Genomic DNA, 23,486 nt, shown 5'->3' with positions numbered 1-23,486 from the left:
ATCAAAACCCACTGTAAAACTGATTTCTCTGTCTCATGCAAGTTAAATTCCTACCTGTCATCTGTATTACGGAGGGATGGAAGCCGAAAGCTCGTGTTTCTGTCAAGCTTTGACTGGCTTTTGGTCCTCTTGATGGAGCCTTTCAGGCGCTTGCTGAAGAATCCCTAGAAGGAAATGCAGAAGGTGATGGGAGAAAGAACCAAGGGGCACTTGCTGTCTCCTCACTCTCCTGCACCACCTGTGCAAAAGATACTCCGATCTTTATAACGAGGGCTAGAAACAGAACTCAGCTTTTAATTCTTTAATTTGTAAATAATGGTTGCTTGAAACCACCCAGTAATGTGATGAAAAATTGTTTTCTTCTATGATAATTGGGATAATTAAATTTTTTAATAGTGCTTAATTTCTCATTTCTTAGTTTCTATACTAGCTATGGTTTAAAAACCTCTAACTTTAATAATAGATTTAAAAAAATACAACAATATAACATAGAAAAATATAAGTTTCAATAGAAACAGCACCCAGTGATTTCCTGAAGTAAATTAAGGGAAAACAGGAAAAGAGAATAGCATGTGGAAATGCCCTGAGGAAAGAAGGTACTTGGTGCATTGGAGGAATTTTAAAGAACATACAGATAGTGAGAAGAGAAAAAGCTTTATTCTAAGATCTGCAAAAAAAAAGGATTAAGTAATCATTACAAGGTAATGTGTTGGTAAGTCTCAAAAGTGTTAAAATTTGACCTATATCACCCATGGTAAAGTTAAGTTTTAAATGTAGCTAGACTATTTTTAAATGAAATGGGGATCATTTATGAAACCACCGAAACATTTAGACTTCAGAAGAACACAGTTCTTTTTTTTTTTTTTTTAAGGAAGATTAGGCCTGAGCTAACTACTGCCAATTCTTCTCTTTTTTTGCTGAGGGAGACTGGCCCTGAGCTAACATCCATGCCCATCTTCCTCTACTTTATATGTGGGATGCCTACCACAGCATGGCTTTTGCCAAGCGGTGCCATGTCTGCACCCGGGATCTAAACCGGCGAACTCCAGGCCACGAAGAAGCCAAACGTGTGCACTTAACCGTTGTGCCACCTGGCTGGCCCAGAACACAGTTCTTTATGGATTTTGGCCTCTGCTTGCCTCCTGCCACTTCTACCAAACTATCTGGAGTTCCTTGAACATATTCCTAGTCTTAGTACCGGGGAAATAATAAGCATCAATAAAAGTTTGTTGAATAAAAGAATAAACGCAAGAATGAATGATGATGGTCACTGCTTTCAAGAAACAATGATATTGCTGGCAGGTGTGAGGACATATTACAAATATATCAAAATGTCTTGAGAAAAGTTTGTAATTCAAAGAAAAATATTTTGACACATGGAAAATGACTTTCTAATCACTCTGAGATGAGTATCATCTTATAGAAGAGGTGTGTACAATAAATATTTCCATAAAAAAGAAAAAAATACCAAGCCAACATCAGCACATCAAATCTTTTCCATTCTTTTAGTTATCACCAAAGCCCACTGTTTTGCGGTGAAGACTATATTATTCAGGATAAGCTAGGTCATGCTTATCTAACAACCCCACAATCTTAGTGGAGTAAAACACACTGCATGTCTATGAGCAGGTCAACTAAGGAGATGGGGGCCCAGCTCTATGCTGTCCTCACTCAGGGACTTAGGTTAAGGGAGGCTCCACCTTTGTGCTTCTATAGTTGCTGCAGCAAGATAAAGGAAATGTGACAAATTAAGTATTAGCTCTTAAAGCTTCAGGTCACTTCTGGTCTCATTTCACTGGACAAAAAAGTCACATGATCATACCTAACTTCAATGGGGAAAGGATGTACAGTCCTATCATGTATCCAGAAAGAGAACTGGAAATGCTTGGTGAGCAGTAGTGTGGACTACCATAGTGCTTTTTCACACCAAGTGTTTTGTGAACACATAGGCATTGTTCCTTCCATTAGAGAAAAATGGAAACAAACTTATTTGAATCAGAAGTAGAAATATTTACCTGACTCAAGAAAAATGCTTATGTTATTTCTTGTTGTTCTTGTAGCCCAAAGAATAAGGGTAAAAACTCCTAGAAAATATCACATAGATGTAATTCCCTAGGGTGTTTTTTATTCCCTAGGCTATTTTTTATTATAGGTATATAAAGATTGATTGGAAGGAAGAAAACAAGGCTATTTTTAAAAGTACCATGTTTCTTAGAGACAGGCATTTGCCTGGTCTCCTGCACAATCTTAGTATCATTAGGGAAAGTCACTATCATTTCTTCCCTAACGCAAAGGATTTATTTACTACTTTCTATGATTCAGTCAAGATGAGTCACCACATTTGCTCATAAATGTGGTCGGCAAACCAGACCTACGTTTACAGAATTCTATTAGAATCATTTATGGTTGGTTCAAAAACCACTGGCTTAAGTTGAGATCCAGCCAAGGACCTGACCAAATACCATATATATACATATTTCTAGCAAAAACACAGTTAAGCAGTAACTAAGAATGTACTAGCAGATGTTCACTCATATAGTACTCTACCTTTTTGTGGTACTTATTATTTCATATTTCATATTTTAATCCATGGATTTAACAAATACTTATTTTATGTCCATTTGTTATAAGGCATTGTACCAGGTGTTGTAAGGGAATCAGAGATAGCATAAATTCTGCCTTCAAGGAGCTTGTAGTTTAAGATTGGATTTGGAAACTAAATATAAATACATATGACACAATTTAGAAGATAAATGTTACTAATTCCTAGCATATTTAATCACAAAATAAAAGTTAACTGTCATATTTCTTTGAATCTAGCACACCACTGGTTGTAAGTCACACCATTATTTTACATATGCTAAGAAAAAAGCTGCCAATTAAACTATAACCCAATGCTTCATCACTTAGAATTGTTATTTTGTATTAAAGAAGTTTTTTAAAGACTTATTTAGGCAGGTTTTGTCATATATCACATAGTGTATACATAAAAAATATATATGCAAAATAACCCGGTTAAGATATTCTTAATGCTTCTTCATTCTTCTCAACTACTCTTTGAACAACTACTGGTTGATGACAAACAGCATATCTTAAAAGAGTAATCTACAGAGACATTAAAATGTGAAAAATAAGCATCTTAGAATTGATGAAATATGGTATAATTTTAGAAAGGTACATAGGAAATAATTTCAGGAATTCAAAGAAAAAGGAGGTGACATCATCTGGAGAAACAAGGGGGAGTTCTACAGAAGAAGTAGAACATGCCAGGTCCCACGGGGCAGACAGGATTCAGGTTTAGGAATGTTGAGGAGCCAAGGTTATTGTATGGAGCACAGCATGAGAAATGGCATGGAGGCAAGAACACAGAGGATATACATTAAGAAGATTTAGTCTGGCTGGCATATGATTAAGAGTCGTAAAAATAAGGCTGGAAGGGTGGTTTGTCCAGGTATTAATGTATAATTATTGATCTCAATGGCCCTTAAATTTTTGAGGGAAGGTATAATGCTATATCTGTCCTAAAATCTACCACAGTATCTAAAACTTAGTAAGTGTTCAGCAAATATCTGATAAATATATACATGAAATTATGGTTGTTTTAGGAATATAGATAAGGGAAATTTAAGACTGCCGAGAGTGGTCAGTGATATTTTACAGAGGTAATAGAATCTACTACAAAATTCTATTTTCATTTCCTTGATATAACTGAAACATGGTTTTCACCTGAAATATTGTTTAGTTTAGAACCCTATTTGGTAGAGGTTTTTCATTCTCCCCTACGCAATATTCAGTGGTGCCCAGGAAGAGGTGCTGGGATTTTCCTAGCTTACCATGGCTGCTTCCATATCACTATTCCATAAAATAATAGTTTGGAGTAAAGCATATTCTTCGAGGTTCACACCATCTTCATTTAACATCCTGTATCACTCTTTGCTGTTCTCATGCATTAATCTCTTTCACTTTCCTTTATTCACTAAGGACATTAGCCCCTAGCTTGATGTATTCCTCAGTCTCTTAACTCCTAACACCATACTAGTAACTAACCAGGTAATGATCCATCTAATATCCTAGTTTCACAATTCTTTGACTCCAATAACCCTTATCCTCATCTTCAGCTACCCATTCCTAGAGCCACATCCTAAATCTTATCATCATTCAGAGATCCTCCACCTCAGACATCTTAAGCAGGAATATTCTTCTTTCTGACTTTTCTTCCTGACCATATATCTCTTTCTTCCAATATATCTGGCTCTTCAACCTCACAGAAACCTCCAGTCTCTTGACCACCCCACTTTCTCCCTGTCCTTGTTTTCTTCCCTATCCAACCTGGACTCCTGGCCAATCATCAGAAGCTATTGAATCACCAAGAACATCCATTCTCTTAATGATCAGCTATCCCAAACCAAAATGAGATCAATGTTTAAATTTGCTCCCATGACCTGACTGTTCAGGAAGACCACATAGCTGAATAGACTGATGCCACTAAATATTCACTATCTCCAAGCTCAGCTTGGCTTCTACTATGCCTCTGTCCTGGAACAACCAAGCACTGAGCCTTCCAGCAACACTACCCACTCTGGGAAACCTCAGAGTGTATGGCATGCCCACTTTCCCACTGCCCTTTTCTGAGCAATTCCTTACATACAAGTCACTATGCTTTGTACCATGTAGTTCTTCTGCCCTGGCTGTAGCTGACTGGACTAGGGGTGGATAATTGACCCAAGGTACCTAAAAGAGTGGTCCTGGTAAGAGTTCTGCCTGTTAGGATACGGTATCATCTGGTAGCTACTAACCACTCCAGCCTGATCTCTGACCATTCTCTGCTGCATGCTTTATACTCCAGGAACTCTAAAAGCCTACAATTCTCTACATTCACCATGCCTCTCTGAAATTGCTCATATTCCCTCCTTTTTTCCTGGCCAAGTCGTCCTTTCAGACATAGCTCAGGCATGATCTCTTCTAGGGTGTCTTTCTTGACATGTCCTGACCTTGCCCTAGATTAGGTGCTCCTCCTCTGTGCTTCTAAGTATCTATAAATACAGCCAGCCTGACATTTAGCACACTGCATGCCCACTTATGCGTCAACAGTCTTCTCTACTACACTCTGAACTCCTCAGGACAGGGACTAAACAATCTTTGCATTGCCAGGGCAGGGCATTTTGTAGGGCCTCAATAAACGTTTGTAGAACTGAAATAAAACAGGCAGTAAAATGAACAAAAGCCATCATGGTGTGTTTGCTACAAGTGCCATCATGGAAAGAGCAGGGAACTCTGAATCAGAAAGTGTGGTTTCAAATCCTGGCTCCAGTTTCTCCTAGTTGAATGACCTTGGACAAGTCACAACTTCCAAGTTTTCAGATTTCTCATCTGTAAAATGAGCATTAAAAAAATCCTCACCTCGTGCCATTCCAAAACTTAAGATAACTGAATACAAAAGTATTTTTAAAATAATGGAAAACAGGTACCTATAAGTATTAATTGAATATGAATCTGGGATAAGAGACTACTGATTTTTCCTCCTAGAAACTACCACAACAAAGGAAGGGAAGGAAACTAGAAATAAGTTCCACAACAGCAGGGATTTGGGGCTGTTTTGTTGAGTGACATATGCCAGTGCCTACAGTGATATGTGGTACATTATAAGTGCTTAATAAACCTTTGCTGACTGAATGACTTTACTGAAGCCTTCCTGGTTATCATGCACTGGCCAGGTGCTTTCCAATATGTAATACCACTTAACACATGCAACAACTCCACGAAGTAGATGTTTAGTAACTTGCTTCAGGTAATACAGTTAATAGATGAGGATTTAAATCCAGTATATTGCTAGAAGTTAAAAAGTTTCATTTATTCATATATTTATTGAACATCTATTATTTGACAGATACTTGAGGCCCTTGAGATGTATCAGTGAACAAAACAAAAATCTTTGCCTTCATTAAGCTTATATACTAGGGAAAGAGACAGACAATGAACAAAGAACATAACCAATTAGTAAAAGACAAGCACGATAGAAAAATACAGCTGTGTAAAGAGAGTTAGCAATAGAAATCGGTCATGGTAGGCCTTACGGAGGAAGATTACACTGAGTAAAGATTGAAAGAGGTGAGTTAGCCTGCAGATATCAGAAGGGAAAAGCAGGCAACAGGAACAGGCTGGGCAAAGGCTTTAAGGTAAATCATGCCTCGTAAGTTCAGGAAAGAGCCAAGAACTCAATATGGCTGGAGTGGAGAAAGCAAGGGGAAGGGTTGTGGGAAATGAGGTCAGAGAGGTGAAGGGTGGTGCTGGTCCCTGTAGTGGGGTGGGTGGTGGGAGCGTGCAGATCCTGTAGGCCATTGTAAGGACCTCACCTTTTACTCTGATTTCTAAGGAAATCAACAATGAGAGACAAGACCATTCAAAACAGTCATAAATAAGCAAGCATTAGCTTTTCTGAGAGAAATACTTTTAGCTACAAAAATAGAAATGTGCACTGACTTAATGCGGTATTGAGCAAGAATGTGCAATATATGAACAGTTCATTTCTTCATCAACAGTAGATCACATACCAACAGCCAAGATACAGAGAAGATATCTGACTATTCTCAGGTCACACAACTGCTAAGTGGCAGAGTAGAAATTCAAGTCCAGGCAGCCTGACTCTGGAATCCTCGCTTTCAAACCACTACACTATACTAATTGTCCACATTCTAACGCCTCTTCAAACACTCTAGGCACTATGATATAATGTATTTCCCCATGTGTACTATATTTAATTTCTACACATACCTTATTATAGAATTATATAACACAAAGGGGCAGAAACACAATATGCCAATTCGAAAATATGAGGGAGAAAAGAAAACAAAGAAAAAAACCACTAGTGTGACATCTGACTTAGAAAAATTTGCCCCTACACCTCCTATATATATAATTAAACTAAAGTAAAATTGAAACCCTATTGAAATTACTTTTATATCTAACTGATTCTGTGGTTACTAAGAGAAAAAGATCAAATATAAAATTTAAAAATAGCTGGATGCCAAGAACTAAATGCTTCTATTTCACATGAATTTATGATATCTATGGAGTAAACGATGCTCCTATAAGCATATTCTAAAAACACAACAGCATAAATGGAAACAAAGGAAAAGACTGCAAACAAACTGATTTCATCTTTGTGATACCAACCTAATCTGAAAGAATACTAATAAAACTTTCCAAATCCTACTTCATCCGATTCTCCTTTGAAATGCCGTTGCTACCATCTACAATTCTTAAAGATAGTAAAAGGCTTATCATTTTAAACAACTACAGTGCCACAGAAATTGATACAACTAAAATGACATACTTTAATTTGTTGGTACTCACTATTTTCTGTCAAAATAAGGCTTAAAATTAGCAACTGCCAGTGAAAGAAAAACCAAATGCTGCCTTTCTCTGGAGCTTGGTAAATGTTAAGATAACAATAAAAGTTGTTCACGACCTGCAAATTGGAGTAACCCCCAAAGACTGAACTTGGCTATCAGGGCATGATTGGTAACTGAAATAAAACCGCTGCTACGCAACCACTCTCAGATGCCTCACCAGTGGCAATAAGAGACACTGACTTGCCAGTGTCCTAGTGCTGCTGCCGTTCCCTCAAGACATGGAGAAGTGGAGGCAGAGAAACATGTCATCACCTTCACACAAAACACAGTGATGTGCAACAGAACCCTGCTTTAATCCTGTTTGAGACTTTCACGTCGGTGACACACGAGGGATTAAGCAATTCTAGGTGATTAAGTAATTTTAATAGCAGTTCCTTAAAATGTTATATGACTCATACTAAGAAAATGCCCCCTGGTCAACTAGAAAGAACCCAGGTGAGAACTGTTTTCATTCTTGCTTTAAAGTTTTCGTTTAATTAGTAAATTAACTTCTATGTAGTTTGCATATTTTAGCAGTTCATATTATGGACTGTCAGTACCTGAGAAATTATTCCCTTCCTTGCTCTCTTAATATAACTTAGGAACTTGTAGATGTTCAGAAAGTGTTGACTAAAATCTAACTGTAGAAAATGAACAAGGAAAAAGGAAAAGGAAGAGCATCTGAAATGTTAAACTCCACTTTCCAGTCACCATATTCTACTTAGTTAGTTTATCTTCCAGTTATTGGAAGTCCAAACAGGAAGGGAAACTCTAGGTAACAAGAATAATAATGAAACAACAAACAGCTGTAACAGCTGTAGAGCGCGTTATGGTTAACAAGCAGTTTCAATGTAGGTAATTTCTTCCCTAGTGGGGGCTTTTGTTTTTTGTTTTTGCAAATTTAAGCATCAAAGGGAAAAAGAAAGGTTCTATCATAAATTACAGTTGTTTTTCTAGCTCAGAGCTGATGAATCAGAATCTTCGGGCATGGAGCACAGTGATCTGCATTTTGGACAAGCATCTAATGATTCCCTTTAATTAAGCAAAGCAAAATTTTTATTATGAAACTTTTAAACATACAAAAGCACAGAAATTAATATATTAAGCACATACCCATTAATCAGATCTAACCAATGTTAACATATTAATATGTTATTAAAAGATAAAAGTAAAATATGTATGTTATAATAGTAACATGTTATAATTATTATAATAAAACAGTATGATATGTTATAACATATTGATATGTTAAGATTTGCTAGGGGGGCAAATGGAAGATATTTAGCACTTTCTCTATTCCTAATTAAATTCACTGTCGTAGAGATTCATTTTCATTTGATAGAATACTGCTATGTCACATTTCTTTTGATTATTATCTTCCTGTTAAATATTTTCAAACCTTTTACTTTCAACTTTTATATATTATGTTTTAAAATGTATCTTTTCTTTTAAAATATTAGGTTTATTGAGGTATAATTTACAAAAGGCAAAATTCACTATTTTTACGTGCATAGCTTGATGAATTTTGACAAATGTATCCTACCACAACTGAGATATACAACATTTCTATCACCCAAAAAATTTCTTCCTGTTCATTTATAGTCAATCTCTTTCTCCTCCTCCGCTCCTAGAAACCACTGATCTGCTTTGTCCCTATAGTTTTATCTTTCCCAGAATGCTATATAAATGGAATTACGCACTATGGAGTCTTCTTTCACGTAGTATACAGTTTGAAATTTCTCCACGTTCTTGCATGTAACAGTAGTTCACTCCTTTTTCTTCCACTCTATGGATATACTAAAGTCTGTCTATCCATTTGCCAACTGATAGACATTTGGATTGTTTCTAGTTTGGGTCTATTGAGAATAAATCTGCTAAAAAAATTTGTGAACAATCTTCATGTGGACATGGTTTGGGAACCACTGAGTTAAAACCTTGGTTGGAAATTCACAAACAGCACGAAGAAATGGCAATCTTTTAAGAGGATAGGATGTTAATGAGGTGGAGTAGGGGAGAGATCTTGAGAAGGGAAGGTATCCCTGATGTTTTTGCCTTTATATTTGAAACAATTTTAGATTTACAGAAAATTTGGAAAAATAGTACAGAGAGTTTTCCTTTGCCCAGCTTTCCCTAATGTTAACATCTTAACACATTTTTGCCTCTGGCTTTTCAGTAACCATTACAGAAAGATTTTCCTACATTAAGGTTAAAGAGGAATTCAGCTATGTTTTCTTCTAATAGTTGTGTGGTTTATTTTATTTTTTTACATTTAGATCCCTAACCCATGTGGAGTTTACTCTTGTATAAGGTGTGAGATACACATCTAATTTTATCTTTTTTCCAAATGGTTACTCAGTTGTCCCTACACTATTTATTTTCAGGAAATGGTTTCCAGGAAACCATTCCCGCTTTCTTTAATAGGAGTTAGTCTCTCACTTATGATTATCTAAGATCTTTTGTTTATACTACTGTTTTCCTCTGTCATGACCAAAAATTAGTTCTATTCCTATGTTATATTCCCCTACTGAATCTTAGCTCTTGAAGGCAAATATTATCAAGCTCAACTTTGTATTTCTTCAATGCTTAGCATACAGTGGGCTACTTACATATTTCCAGAATGCTAATAATTAATCCAAACTTTTTATTAAGAAAAGTTCAATTCATTCAAGAAATTAGGGAAAATATCTAATACATATGAGGGGAAAAAAAACCCCTCAAAATTATTAAAATAAAACCAAATCTAGTTTTTAAAGAGGAAAAGTTTATTATTTGGAATATTGTCTTCTATAGACCATCTCAGTTCCTGCTAATGAAGTGTGTTGATTTTCTTATGACTAGCAGAGAGATCTTAACTCACGTTTAACAGAGTATGAATATTAAGGAAGACAGCTTTAAGGGATAAAATAATGAGAAACGATAGGTCAAAAGTAAGAAAGAGAACATCCCCTCAAAGTAAGAAAGAGAACATCCCCTTAAAGTAAGGTCTATCAGTCTATTGGACAGTCTCCCGGAGGTTATCATGGAAGCCCGAAAAAGCATCAGATAATATAATGTGAAAGTTTTTCATTGTCAGGGGAGATGGACTAGATGAATTTAATTGAAGTTTGCCATCTCTCAATTCTAGGACTCTAAGAATAACAGCACTACAGATGGAGGAGGGCTTTGAAGCCTATTAGTTATTTAAAAAAATAAAATTCTTACTGCCTCTCGTGAAACAAAATGCACCTAAAACCCATATTATGGAAATGGTGGTGAGCAAAAGGTACAAAGTAAAACAATATAATTACTTTTTACTAATGTCTATCAGGATAGGGCTTTTGTTTTTTAAAGAATAAAGTGGGGAAGGGAGGGAGAAATACATCATGGAAAAGATTTTATTAGGCATATTTACACCACTTCTAGAGGCTATTTCGTTAAGTGTACTGCTTTTAATGCTGCAAACATTCTTTTTCCATTATAAATTTAGGCCCCCAAATATTAACAAATTGGTCCTTAGTATATAGTACCTTTTTATCAGCAAACCTCCAAGCATCTTAAAACATTTGTGGAATATTTAATTATCATAAAAAAGGAATCATAGGCCCTACAGGAGGTCAAACAATTTGCTCTTGGTCACACACATGAGATGCTGGCTGAACATACATTAAAAAATACATCCTTATCACTCCTTTGCCTGTTCTAGGTATAAATTCTTAAATGCTAATGATATGAAATCATTGTATTGATATTCTGGCAGAATTAAACATGCAGGTGACACAGGCCCTAGATCACATGTCAGAGGAGTACAGAGCCTTTTTCAACTGCAGGCACCTGATTTTAATAGGGAAGTACTCCTGTGTGACAATGGTCTCACTGACTGCATAAGATATGAGCCTATGTAGTGAAGGACAATTCATCAGGTTTTGACCTTCACTTCTGCTGAATAAATTGTCTTTTTTTCCATTTAACTTTTAAAGAGTTGAGAGGCAGACCACATTCCTACACATCCAATTATTCCTTGAATGAGAAGCAAACTGAGAAAGATAGTCCCCAAGAGTCACTCTATCATTATTCTCACAGGGCTTCCACAGAAGAAAATTATTTCTTTCTACTCCCTATATTCTGCCCTTAATTCTATTTTACTTAACAGATTAATGCAGACCCTTCAAAATGCACAATATTAATTTAAAACCATCAACTAATGATGACGATGCTATGGCATAAGAGGTTAATGTCTTTGCAATGTTCCTACCTTGGGTAATCATGAATGCACCTATATATTAAATGAGTTTTCATAAACAGATCAGGAAAAAGAAAATGTCAGTGCTCGAGTTATAAGATAAATGAGATATAGTCCTGATCTTCTAGAAGAGTAGTTTATGAACTGTCTTGACCATGAATCAAATGAGAAAAATATTGTTGGTGTGCATTCCTAAAATTGTTTACCTATAAATTATAAGAATGTTCTGATGTATGACTATAAAATATTCAAGAAAATAAAAATTTAAAAAGAGTGACATTTTAAAAAAATCAAAGATTTAATATTTTCTTTCTGCAAACCAAATAGATCGTGCTGTGTACCCTCTGAGGTATATACATCCCATTCTGGAGACCATCACTAGAATCACATACTAGGGAAGGCAACTATACAAATAATGACCCCACAATACAACACTACCAGTACTATAATGGATAAATGCACACTCCTATTGGTCTCATGCTAATGAAGCCTGGTACTGGTTTACAGGAAGAATAACAAGCACTGATAACTGAAGTCAGTAAGTGGCAGTGGGGCTGGAAAAGAGGGGCTGGCTGAATTCAAAAGTGACTGAATGCGGGAGGAAGGAGAAGAGAATACTATGGCTCTTAGGTTTTTGGCTCTTGGAACTGAAGAAATTTGTAGTATAGTCATGCATCGTTGAATAACAGGGATATGTTCTGAGAAATGCATCATTAGGCGATATCGTCCTTGCATGAACATCATAGAGTGTAGTTACACAAACCTACTACACACCTAGGCTATATGGTACTAATCTTACGGGACCACCATCATATGTGCAGTCCATCATTGACAGAAACATCGTTATGCAGCACATGACTATATTACAAAGTTAGAAATACAGGGGGAAACAATTTTTTGGAAAAACATAAGCGAATACAGCTTGGGGAAAGCTGAATTTAAATTACTATGGGACATCAGAACTAAGCATTAGTAGAACAGTACAGAGGATTGTTTAGAAGAAGATTCTCTAAAACAACAATTAATTTCATTGCTATACAAGTCATAAAAAGATCCTTCTAATATGAAGATCTCAGCACTACCCCACTAAACAAGCCCACATATAACACATCTTATAAGAATGCAGAGGCAGAGGTAGACTATATATGAAATGAAAACAGTCAAGAAGTTTAGTTAATAGACATGAACTAACGGAAGAGATATAAACTACACTATATAAGATAGAAATGACTCATGAGATGTGAAAACTTGCAAAAATTAAAAAATATTCTGTATATACATGATGGCTATAATCTGCCTTTTTCTTTTAAAACCAAATATCATGCTTCCTATTTCTATATCCTTGAGTAAAAATGTATAGAACTATCTTCCTTATAGTAGGTAAAATCACAGTAGTTCACATAAAAATGCAAATATGCAAAGTATCAGTAATAAGCACCTAAAAAAAACTTGTAGAAAATAAGCAGCCAATACATAATGAAACATATTTGCCTTTTGCCTTCCTAAAATAGATTTTATTTAACCTAATATATCCAAAATATTATCATTTCAAATTACAATCAAATTAAGAAATATTCAGATATTTTCTATTCTTTTTCCCAAGTTTTTTTTAAACAGTTTTATTGAGATATAATTCAAATACCATCAAATTCACCCTTTTAAAGTGTACAATTTAGTGCTTGTTGTATATTCAAAATGTTGTGCAAGTGTTACCACAGTCTAATTCCAGAACATTTTCATCATTCTCAAAATATATCCTGTACCTATTAGCAGTTACTCCCTATCCCCCCCTCAACCCCTGGCAACCATTAATCTGTTTTCTGTCTCTATGGATTTGCCTATTCTGGACATTTCATACATAGAATTATAAAATATGAGGCCTGTTGTATCTGGCTTCATTCACTTAGCATAATGTTTTCAAGGTTCATCAAAATGTAGCAAGGTATCAGCACTTCACTCCTTCTTATGATTGAATAACACTCCATTATATGGATAGACCACATTTTGTATATCCACCTTTCAGCTGATGGCCATTTGGGTTGTGTCTACTTTTTGGCTATTATGAATAATGCTGCTATGACCATTCATGTACAAGATTTTGTGTGAACATATGTTTTCAATTTTCTTGTACATATACCTAGAAGTAGAATTGCTAGGTCATATGGTAACTCTATGTTTAACCTTTTGAGGAACTGTCAAACTGTTTTTCAAAGTTGCTACACCATTTTACATTCCCTCCAGCAATATGTGGGGGTTCCAATTTTTCCACATCCTCACCAACACTTATTGTCTTTTTTTTTTGTGAGGAAGATTGGTCCTGAGATAACGTCCGTTGCCAATCTTCCTCTTTTTGCTTGAGGAAGATTGGTGCTGTGCTAACATCTATGCCGGTCTTCCTCTATTTTATGTGGGATGCTGCCAAAGCACAGCTTGACAAGCAGTGCTAGGTCTGCGCCCAGGATCCAAACCTGTGAACCCTGGGCCACCAAAGCAGAGTGCACAAACTTAACCACTATGCTACCAGGCTGGCCCCAACACTTATTATTGTCTTTCTTTTTGATTATAGCCATCCTAGTGCGTATGAAGCGCTATCTCAGTATGGTTTTGATTCACATTTCCTAATGACTAACGATGTTGAGCATCTTTTCATGTGTGTATTGGCCATTTGTATATGTTTGGAGAAATGTCTATTCAAATCCTTTTGGAGGCTTTTCTTTTAATAACTACTCAATAGTCTGACAAAAAATTTTATAATGATATTTTAATCAAACAATCCCCTTGGAATAAAGTTCCTTTAAAATGAAATTAGTAGATGTAAAATATAAAACAAAGCATTTAAAAGTCCAGTGGAATGGTACAGGCACTGGTTATAGAATTAAAGGGCCTGAAGGCAGGAAGGCACCTCGAAGGTATTACTGTTTACCAGCAATGCTTGTACCTTGTTGAACAAAGGTATAGCTGAGAAGTATAAAAATACCTTTCTGTACAGCTAGCCCTAGCAAAATCAAGAAGTTGGCCAGGTTTCCTTTCTACATCTCTTGCTTCCTAACTTGTGTGAAATAGGAAAGCATCTGATAGTTATACTTAGTGGCTAATTATATGCTCCCTTAAGTGGGCATTAGTACTTCAAAACGTTGATCTCTAATTGTGAAATGAAAGGTGTTAAGCTTCCACTTCTCCATTAAAGTAGAAGGAAAATATCTTTGCTTTGAGGAAGAGGGGCCTATAGTATACTATCCATAAGCATGAGCTATAAGTGAGTTCATTGAGAGAAGAGTACTCTCTCAAACAGCCCTCTCCTCCTGGGCAGGATAAGTTGGAATCTCCACTAGCTAGTACGGCTGCAAACCTGCTTCTAGGAATAACCATTGACTGAGGAAGGTTTCCATCATTCTTTGATTCTTTCAAGTTTAGAATCTTGACAATCTTCCCTGCTATACCTGCTCCCTTTTCCTCCAGGTATTTGCTATCTCCTTTCTATCCCCGTTAATGGGTCGTATCTAACCTTATTCCTTTTTACTCTGCTCCAAATTTTATATTTTCTAAGATATTTATCATTAAAAGATTTTAAAATTATACCCATTCTGATTACAAAATGATTTAAAGATATAGTTAATGTTTACTACCTTCAGACTATAATTTTTCTTTCCTGACATTCCCATGTTTATTATATTATTTTTACCTCTGGAAGTAATATTTTGATAGACATAATGTGACTACATAGTCATATATTATATATTCATACATATATAAATATAAATATACTCTTTATTAAAAGAGGTATCACTGCAGGGTGACCCTATTATGGATTTCAACTCCATGCAGATGGTCAGTAAAGAGAAGGAAGATGGATATAGAATCTTTGAGCAGCAGAGGACAGAATTTTAAGTGTCCTGGAATACAATAGCAATGAGAATACAGAAACAGAAATAGTATTGTAGCTGGGTGCTATGAATTCAAACTGATTATTTCACCCTTAAGACTGAGATTCTGAGGCTGGTCAGAGGTCACTGTGTCACAATAAGGCAAGTTATTTTGTAAATTTAGACTGGTCATCTGAACTGACTGTGGCAAACAGAGAAGGGCAACTAATACCCTATGCAGCAATTTGTTTCTGAGCAATAGCAGGCCACTGAGAAAATACTGCTTGTTAGTTTCTTATGCCAGACTTGAAGGTATAAAAGAAAGCACTGATGTCCACAGGAAAGACACTGACTAAAATGGGTTCCTAATATTTTAACCAATCATTTTAGACAAATAGTTCTCAACCCTGGTTGCATGTTAGAATCATCTGGGAAGGTTTTAAAAAATACAGAAGACTGGGTTCCAGTCCAGAGATTTTGATTTAACTGGTCTGAAGTGGACCCCAGGCATTAGTATTGTTTTTTTTTTAAGTTCTTTAGGTGATTTTTAGGATGGCCAGAGCTGAAAACCACTGATTTAGACAATGAACACTTTCTGGTCTTTATTAAGTCGGCATGAAGCTTTCTGTCTCTTGGTTTAAGCTGGAAAAACAAAGATCTTATTAAGGATCTTATTGATCTTACTGAGGATTCCATTCAAGACAGAGACTGAGCCTGATACCTCGATATTTAAGCAAGGATGTAACATTGCTTTTTATACATTCCTTTTAAAACATTCCTTTTAAATTTAGGAATTTAACTAGGTCTACATTTATCTTCCAAAGCTTTACTTTATTCTAAAAAGTATGCAAAAGTATGTCTTTTGACAGTCTTTTGTAGCCAGTGTATCTGATTGGGAATGCTCAGGTGTCACCATGACAAGAACACAAGGAGAGTTCCATAGGAATAGTCAGCTACTGCCTTAGTTCAACTATGCTTTCTGGTTGTCTTGGCATATATTTTAGTGCCTGAATTTTCTCAGAGCCAAGCTCAAAGCTAATACAAAGGAAGCAGCTGCAACTGCATTGTGTTATATTCACATGGAAGGCCAACTCAGACCATCGTGTTGTGGAAATGAGAACACTAAGCTGAGCACCTGGTCCGGAACACAAGCAGCTTTCTTTAGCCAAAGCTAAATTGATGGCATCGTCTAGGGAGATGTGATACAAAAATCATAAATATCAACAGTCACTTTATAAATAGAATATTAAAGAAAGAAGTTTGTTCCAAAAACTCAGGGAATGTGAAACAAATATATACAATTACAAGATGTGATCATTTTCCCTTTCTGCATTAAATTTAAGGACTTGGATAACTTTTCATTAGTTTTCTTATTTCTTCCTAATCACCCCTGTAATATCATTTAAATGTAGTTTTAACAATGTATGAAATACACAATGGGGGCGGCCAGCCCGGTGGTGTAGTGGTTAAGTGAGCGCGCTCTGCTTCAGTGGCCTGTGGTTTGCAGGTTTTGCATCCCGGGCCCGGACCTAGCATGGCTCGTGAAGCTTCCCACATAAAATAGAGGAAGACTATTAGCTCAGAGCCAATTTTCCTCAGACACACACACACACACACACAAATACAATGGATGCTATATTTAAAGGAAAAGACAAATATCACAAAAGTAAAAGTCTAGCAGGATGTTAAAGAAAAAATGAAAAATAGGATCTTAAAAAGAGGAAAAAACTATTCAGACGACTAAAATTGTTCTTGAAGAATCTAACAGTCAAAACTCAGATCTGCAAAAACATTGTGAGTTTGTACATATGCATGATACCTAAAGGGCTCAATGAAATATCCACAAAGATATTAAATAAGGATTCTACCTAGTTTCACTTCCCAATATAAGTAGACACAGTATACACTATATACATAAAATACCATAGCCCTGAATTCCAAATATAAATTAAAATCTTTTTGTTGAGGAAAAAATGTAACTATTCTGCACAGGTACATTTATTCCAAATGATCTATCAGCGGTTATTAAATGGTTTAGTAACCAATTTGACTAGAGACATCCTCAGTAATACCAAGAGAATAGCTGTGAGAGAAACTCTAGTCCTTAGATAATTCATGCATATTTTATCCATTCAACGATTATCTGTTGAGTGTTTACTATGTGTGAGGTGCTGTGTTAGGCATTGGGGTAGCTACAAAGATGAGTAGAAGAGATATTTCTTGTCTAATGAGGGACACAGACCTATAAGGAAATAACTGCGATTGGAATTAAGGTGAAGAAATATGGAAGGAGAGTGGAGGCAGAACAGAAAAACTATTCTGCAGATCTCTGGTTTTTCTTATGGCTATGATTAGAGAAAAGTAAAAATACCTTTAAAGATTCCTAAAAACCAAGACCTTGCCTTAACCTATAGGTTCAGTGGCTATATGAATTCCCTCTTCCATTTGTCATGTCCTTGCTTTTAAACTTATTGACACTGCTGTCTACCACTGCATGAAGGTGGATTAGACTAAGTAAGAAATACACCTGAGAACACTGCTATACTAGTTATCCACTTTATGTTTTTAAAAATATAAATTTGGAGGAATGAGGAGATATACAAAAGTTTGGGGCTCATTGCTAGAGTTATTCTTTGGCTCCTTTCTGCCTCATCTAGCAGTAGTCAGCAGTATACAAGCAACTCTAACCCACTGGTTTCTTCTGAATCTCCTGAAGGCTAACCTATACTCTAGTGTCAGCTGATAGCCAGGGTGGGTGCTGGGCTGGCCTTCTGTTAAATCATGGCCCCTTACCTATCACCCTGAGTGGAGATAATGACAGCATGAGAAAGAAGAGTCAAGTAATTTACCAATACTTCACAGTATTTATACAACTTGGTTTAGCTTTTGAGCCAAGACAAATATTTCAAAAAACAAATCTCTAATGCTTTAGCAGCCAGCAAAGTTTAGTTAAGCTTGACAAACAAGTCCACTTACAGTCTTGCCCCAACCTCGCCTCCAGCCTTCTCTCTTGCCATTTTTACGTAGATGCTTTTCAGTTTCTGCCTCACCGAACCCTGTCTATATTCCCTGGAAGCATCAGTCCATCTTATGAAGTGTGTCTTTCCAAAATGCTTTTCAGTCAGCCTGGAATAATCTTCTTCCCCTGTCAACTATTTTCATTCAGCCTTTGAAACTCAGCTCAAATATTGGCTCCTTGGCAAAGCCTTAGCTTACACAGTGCATTGTTAAAAACCTGTGTCACCATGCTTATCTGCCGCCTTATCAATCTGGCAATTTTTCTGTCTCTTGCTACTAGGTTATAAATTCTCTGGGAGTGGAAAATTCTGTTGTGTTCGTTTCTGTTTCCCCAGTACTAAGAATAATGCCAAAAAAAGTATCAATAATTGGTGAATCACTAATACTTTGCCCAAAGTAACCATTCAGTAAGTGTGTCATTGTCAATAATTTCAGTTAAGACTTGCTAAAATCTATTATCACCTGCTCTCAATAAGGCTGAAAATGGAGCTGGGAGGAATAAGGGGAGAGAGTCCACTATGGCCCCTTTTTGGGTACAGCTGATGAGGAGGGAACCTGCTATTCACCATAGTAAAGATACCTGAATCCTAAAACCACAAGTACTTGTGCTTAAATCTCACATCTGCCCCTTCATAAAGTTAACATGGAAATGATCTTCTTTGAGATACTGTATAAGTAACTTAAAGTTAAGTATCTCAAAGTTTGGTTTCTTTTTTTTCTGCTTTCTCATATGCAGAGAGTCTTTCGTGATCTTAATTACAAAAATATTTTTTGTTGATCTGAAAACTAGACATACTTCTTATTGGCAATACATTTAAGGGATGTAGGTCACATCAGCTCTTGGAAGACCATGGAAATTTAAAAAACACAATGTACTTCCACAGACATTCAAGTACTGCAGTGCCTCATTTAGCCAGCATATTTGGTTTCTCTTAAAAGAATATAAATTATTTATCCAGCATTATCAAGGAATGAGGTACTTCACAAACCAGATTTTTCTTGATAGCAAGTTTTATAAGCATCACATATCTTCAAGATCTTAAATATTCTCAATGGATAACACAAAATATCACACAATATTGCAGTTCCACTTTCAAAAAAGCCCAGCACAACAAATATAATTTCACTTTTTCTTGATGACTGAGGTTCATTATTATCAGTGTCAATTATTGCACTATGCACCATACAACCTGTAACACAATGGTACCCTCAAGGGCTCCTGATAAATCTAAGGCTATTTGCCTTTATCCTAAGTGGATTCAGATTGTTTTTATGACTGCTTGCTTTTCATTTTCTCTGCTTCCTCCCTCAAATCACTGTCTTTTTTTTTTCTTTCTTTATTGCAATCAATGTGTTCTGATGGTTATTTTTCAAACAATTGTCTAGGTGAGGGCTTGTGAATGGTTATTCTCCTAGAGAGCTAAGTGCACGGGCTTTGTGACTCCAATTTGCTAGTCAGAGGCACCTTCTTTCCCTCAATGTTTTTAAATCCATGAAGTGGCTGAGATTATCAGAAGGCTAACAACTGAGTAAGAGGTTTATAAGCAGTGTTAGCTGTCACGTATATGCATCACTGGTTTATTACTTTTATTCAAGAATAATTAGTCTTATTATTAAGGTAAACCTTGAATTAGGTGTCAAATTACTGTTTAAATATAAATAAAAATTGTTGTTCCTAATGAATTCAAACTTAAAAAGCCCAGCCATGAAGTTCAGATTCAATATAGGAAGTACTTCAATGTTACTATATTGTGGAGGGATCTTCTTCTTCAGTTATTGACTTAAAAAAAAATTTAAGAATTCACCATTCTATTCTAGCGTGATAGTATGAAAACTCCAAATTGTAACTCAATGCTTTTCACCAAACTCTGTATATGGATAGTTAGTTTCACTATAACGATCTCTATTTCATGGGGAAAACAAGAAGGGGAGAGGAGAGGGAAAAACACTTTTTTCATTCATGAAAAGAACGTTTTAAATAGGTAGCTATGTCTACGGAACAAAGAAATTTAGTAAAAGGCATGAAATCTGACATTTTAAAATACTTGTCATAATTTGGTTAGAATATTAATCCAATACTTGCTTGTAATCTTTAAAAATGAGAAAATTTGTAAAAATTTGAAAGATGTCATAGTAACAGATATCCACAAACTCTACAAGGCACTGAGATACAATAAGGGGAAATCTTGCTTCTCAGGGTTAATCCAAAATAAACATTCATTTTGGTTAATTTATAAATGAATGCCAGCTTATATATCTCAAAATATCAGTCCTACGTAAAAGGTCATCCTAAAGTTCAAAAAAACCCAGCATTGGAATAAATAAATAAAGAAAGAATACAACATACTAACTTGCCTGAATTCAAAGAAAAAAATCTTTTTTTCAATAGAAAAATCTTTTTCTACTTTATATTGCTTTCCATTGTACCTTTAATAATGACCAACTTCATGTAAGTAATTCTTTTCAAGTTTAAAATCAATGAATTTTAATAAAATGATATGATTAGGAAGTAAGTATATTTCTTAACCAATAAGCAAATAAAATAGATGAATTAAAATCTGAGTTACTCAGAGTTATATCAAGAAGATCTAAACTAGGCCAGCAACTGGTAGTCAGATGACCTGATCACTTACAGTCTTTCCATCTCAGTGTTCTTTTGTATTTAATACTGATTCTCAGTACCGTGTTGTCAGTTTAAGGAGTATTTTAAACTAGGATATTTCTTCAGCACTTAGATGGCCTTCTAAAAGATGGCTTAAGCAAAGCACAGGCCAAGTTTCAGGATCAGAACTCATAAGTCTCTGATAATTTGCTCCCCAACTTTCTAAGTTTCATCACTCTTTGCTTGTACTCCAGCTCTGGAAAATAAAAAAGTCATACCCCCATCCATTAAAAAAAAAAAAATCCCACCAGTACCTTTACAGAATTGTGACAGGTTTTAGCTAGTTAGGTAGATTTCAGCTAGATAGGTTTAACTTGATAAAAGGACATCCTGCAGAGATTTGCTCTTCACAGTTCAGAGGAATTTGAATTAAATGTGCTTAGTTACATATTTTGGAAATACTCCACAAGTAAAAATAATATTCGCTAAAACCTAATAAAGCTTACACTTAAAGTAGTGGACATTAACCACAGTTAATCCATGTAAGTTGATGACTCTGTCCTTTAACCTCAGTATTGTAAAGAAATTCTTGAGGAGCAAAATATTTTGATTCCTTGGTAACTATCTCTAACTCTAAGAAGAAAGGAGAAAAGTAAAATATTCTTTTAGAGAAGAGAAACACTTACTGGTACTTTGAAGGGTGAGGTATTTGCAGTGTCCATGGAGTTGGGTTTTTCTGACGTACTGGTCCCTGAGATACTCCGTCTGCGGGGGGACCTTTCTGCCGGCACCTCTGGAAAAGAAGAAAGAAACATCAAGAATCCAAAATGTAGGATCTTTGACTAAACTGTAAAATTATTGTTTTGTTTTGTTTTTCCCCACAGAAAATCAGTTTTCTTTAAAGGTGCATCACATTCCATTTGCACATAATTTGTTTCTTTATCTCTGTGGGGTCTGAACTATCAAGACACTAGGGAGAGTTGGTCAGTTATGAATCTGCTTTAGTGTGACAGCATATACCTTTAACTGTGCACATATAAAAAGTCATTTCCTCTGATCTATGTTTAATACCTATAAGTTCACTTACTATTTGCATCTCACGGGGTATGAATCCACTTCTCTATTTGTCAGCAATGTAGGAGTTAATAGAATTCAATGAAATTTTTTTATATTCTTGTGAACAAAATATAGTCTACTGTTGCACATGATTTGATGGTGTTTGCACACAGGTCAAAGTTCAGTTCTGTGCAGACAAGATGATTCACCAGACTGCAGCCAAAGGGCCATGAGAAGACTGAAAGCTGCTGCCAGGAGAGAATAACATATATGCCTATGCAGATATAAAAATAGATCAGCTTCTCCTTGTTCTGGCAATATGACCTTACTAAGATCTTACTCTGGAATCCTAAATCTGTTCAAACTGACCTAACAAGCTTCGAATTTTGCAGATGATGTGATATTCTACAATTTAATTACTATATACTATATTAAGGTTACATTTAAAAAAATTTTTTCATAGAGTGATATATATATGCATATATATATATGCACATACACACGCACACACAGATGATAGATATATACATATTATACCTTTATCACAACTGCTTCCCATCTCCACTTCAACTGACAGACATATAGGAATCCAGCTTCTCAGATAACATTAGATAATCTCAACATGGACAAGAAAAGAAAAAAAACCACATCCTAAAAAAAGTATTCTGTGTTATCTTCCAGATCTTAAAAAATAAGGAGTAAATCGTGACTCCGGAGACTGACATTTTGATTCCTGCTGTTCTCCCTTTAAAAGATAGATGCAGTTTAAACTTCCATTTCTGGCCTCCTGGCCCCTGGGATCCGTGCTAGTTCCACTTAAGAGAAAGCCTTTTTTTGCTCGCTCCCTCCCTGTGTCTTGCTCTTCCCCCTCCCTCTCTACAGCTTGCAGAGAGAGCAAGCGAGAAAGAAACACACAGACTGCAGCTATTCAATCAATCGTTCCGACTGCACATCCTCATTAGTTACTTTCAGGCTATCGGCAGATGCCAACCACTGCCTCCCCTCAGTTACAGAAAATTTCACCGTATTACACTAATCTTCAGCAAGAAAAAACATTTACAGAAATTTATATTCAGCTAGTGCCAAAAGGACACCATTTTACACAGACCCAGTAATGCACACAAATCAATCCGGACTCCGAAAATCCTACTGGAAGTGCTTACCCTATTACTATCTTTGCACTCTGGACACTGATTTTCTTTCCACAACTAAACTATCTTCACTGTGATATCCTGACCAGTAAGACATAAGCCAACTTGCAACATTCCTAATGTCTTAGAGGTTGACAACATAGCGTCTTATATGCCCACCTGCAGTACAAGAAAGTTCCATGCTAT

At 35.8% G+C, this 23,486-nt stretch overlaps 1 protein-coding gene across 18 annotated transcripts in view; it reads right to left on the bottom strand.

Moving 5' to 3' along the window:
* The window catches only part of RASAL2 (RAS protein activator like 2), a 366,259-nt gene that overhangs the window by 60,430 nt on the left and 282,343 nt on the right, over positions 1-23,486 (bottom strand). For 16 of the 18 annotated variants that reach the window (XM_070591621.1, XM_070591624.1, XM_070591622.1 and 13 more), the window contains 2 exons: positions 21,780-21,886; positions 55-164 (listed from right to left, as the gene is read on the bottom strand). In XM_070591621.1, coding sequence (XP_070447722.1) covers positions 55-164; positions 21,780-21,886 — 217 coding nt within the window. Of the gene's footprint in view, positions 1-54; positions 165-21,779; positions 21,887-22,686; positions 22,986-23,486 lie in introns of those variants that run through there. The other 2 variants (XM_070591625.1, XM_070591627.1) reach the window with 1 other exon arrangement.

This window comes from Equus przewalskii, chromosome 23 (genome assembly GCF_037783145.1).
Source record: "Equus przewalskii isolate Varuska chromosome 23, EquPr2, whole genome shotgun sequence".
In the NCBI taxonomy this organism is placed as follows: Eukaryota; Metazoa; Chordata; class Mammalia; order Perissodactyla; family Equidae; genus Equus; species Equus przewalskii.
The sequence above is the reverse complement of the archived record's forward strand: the minus strand, read 5'-3'. Positions and strand labels throughout refer to the sequence as shown.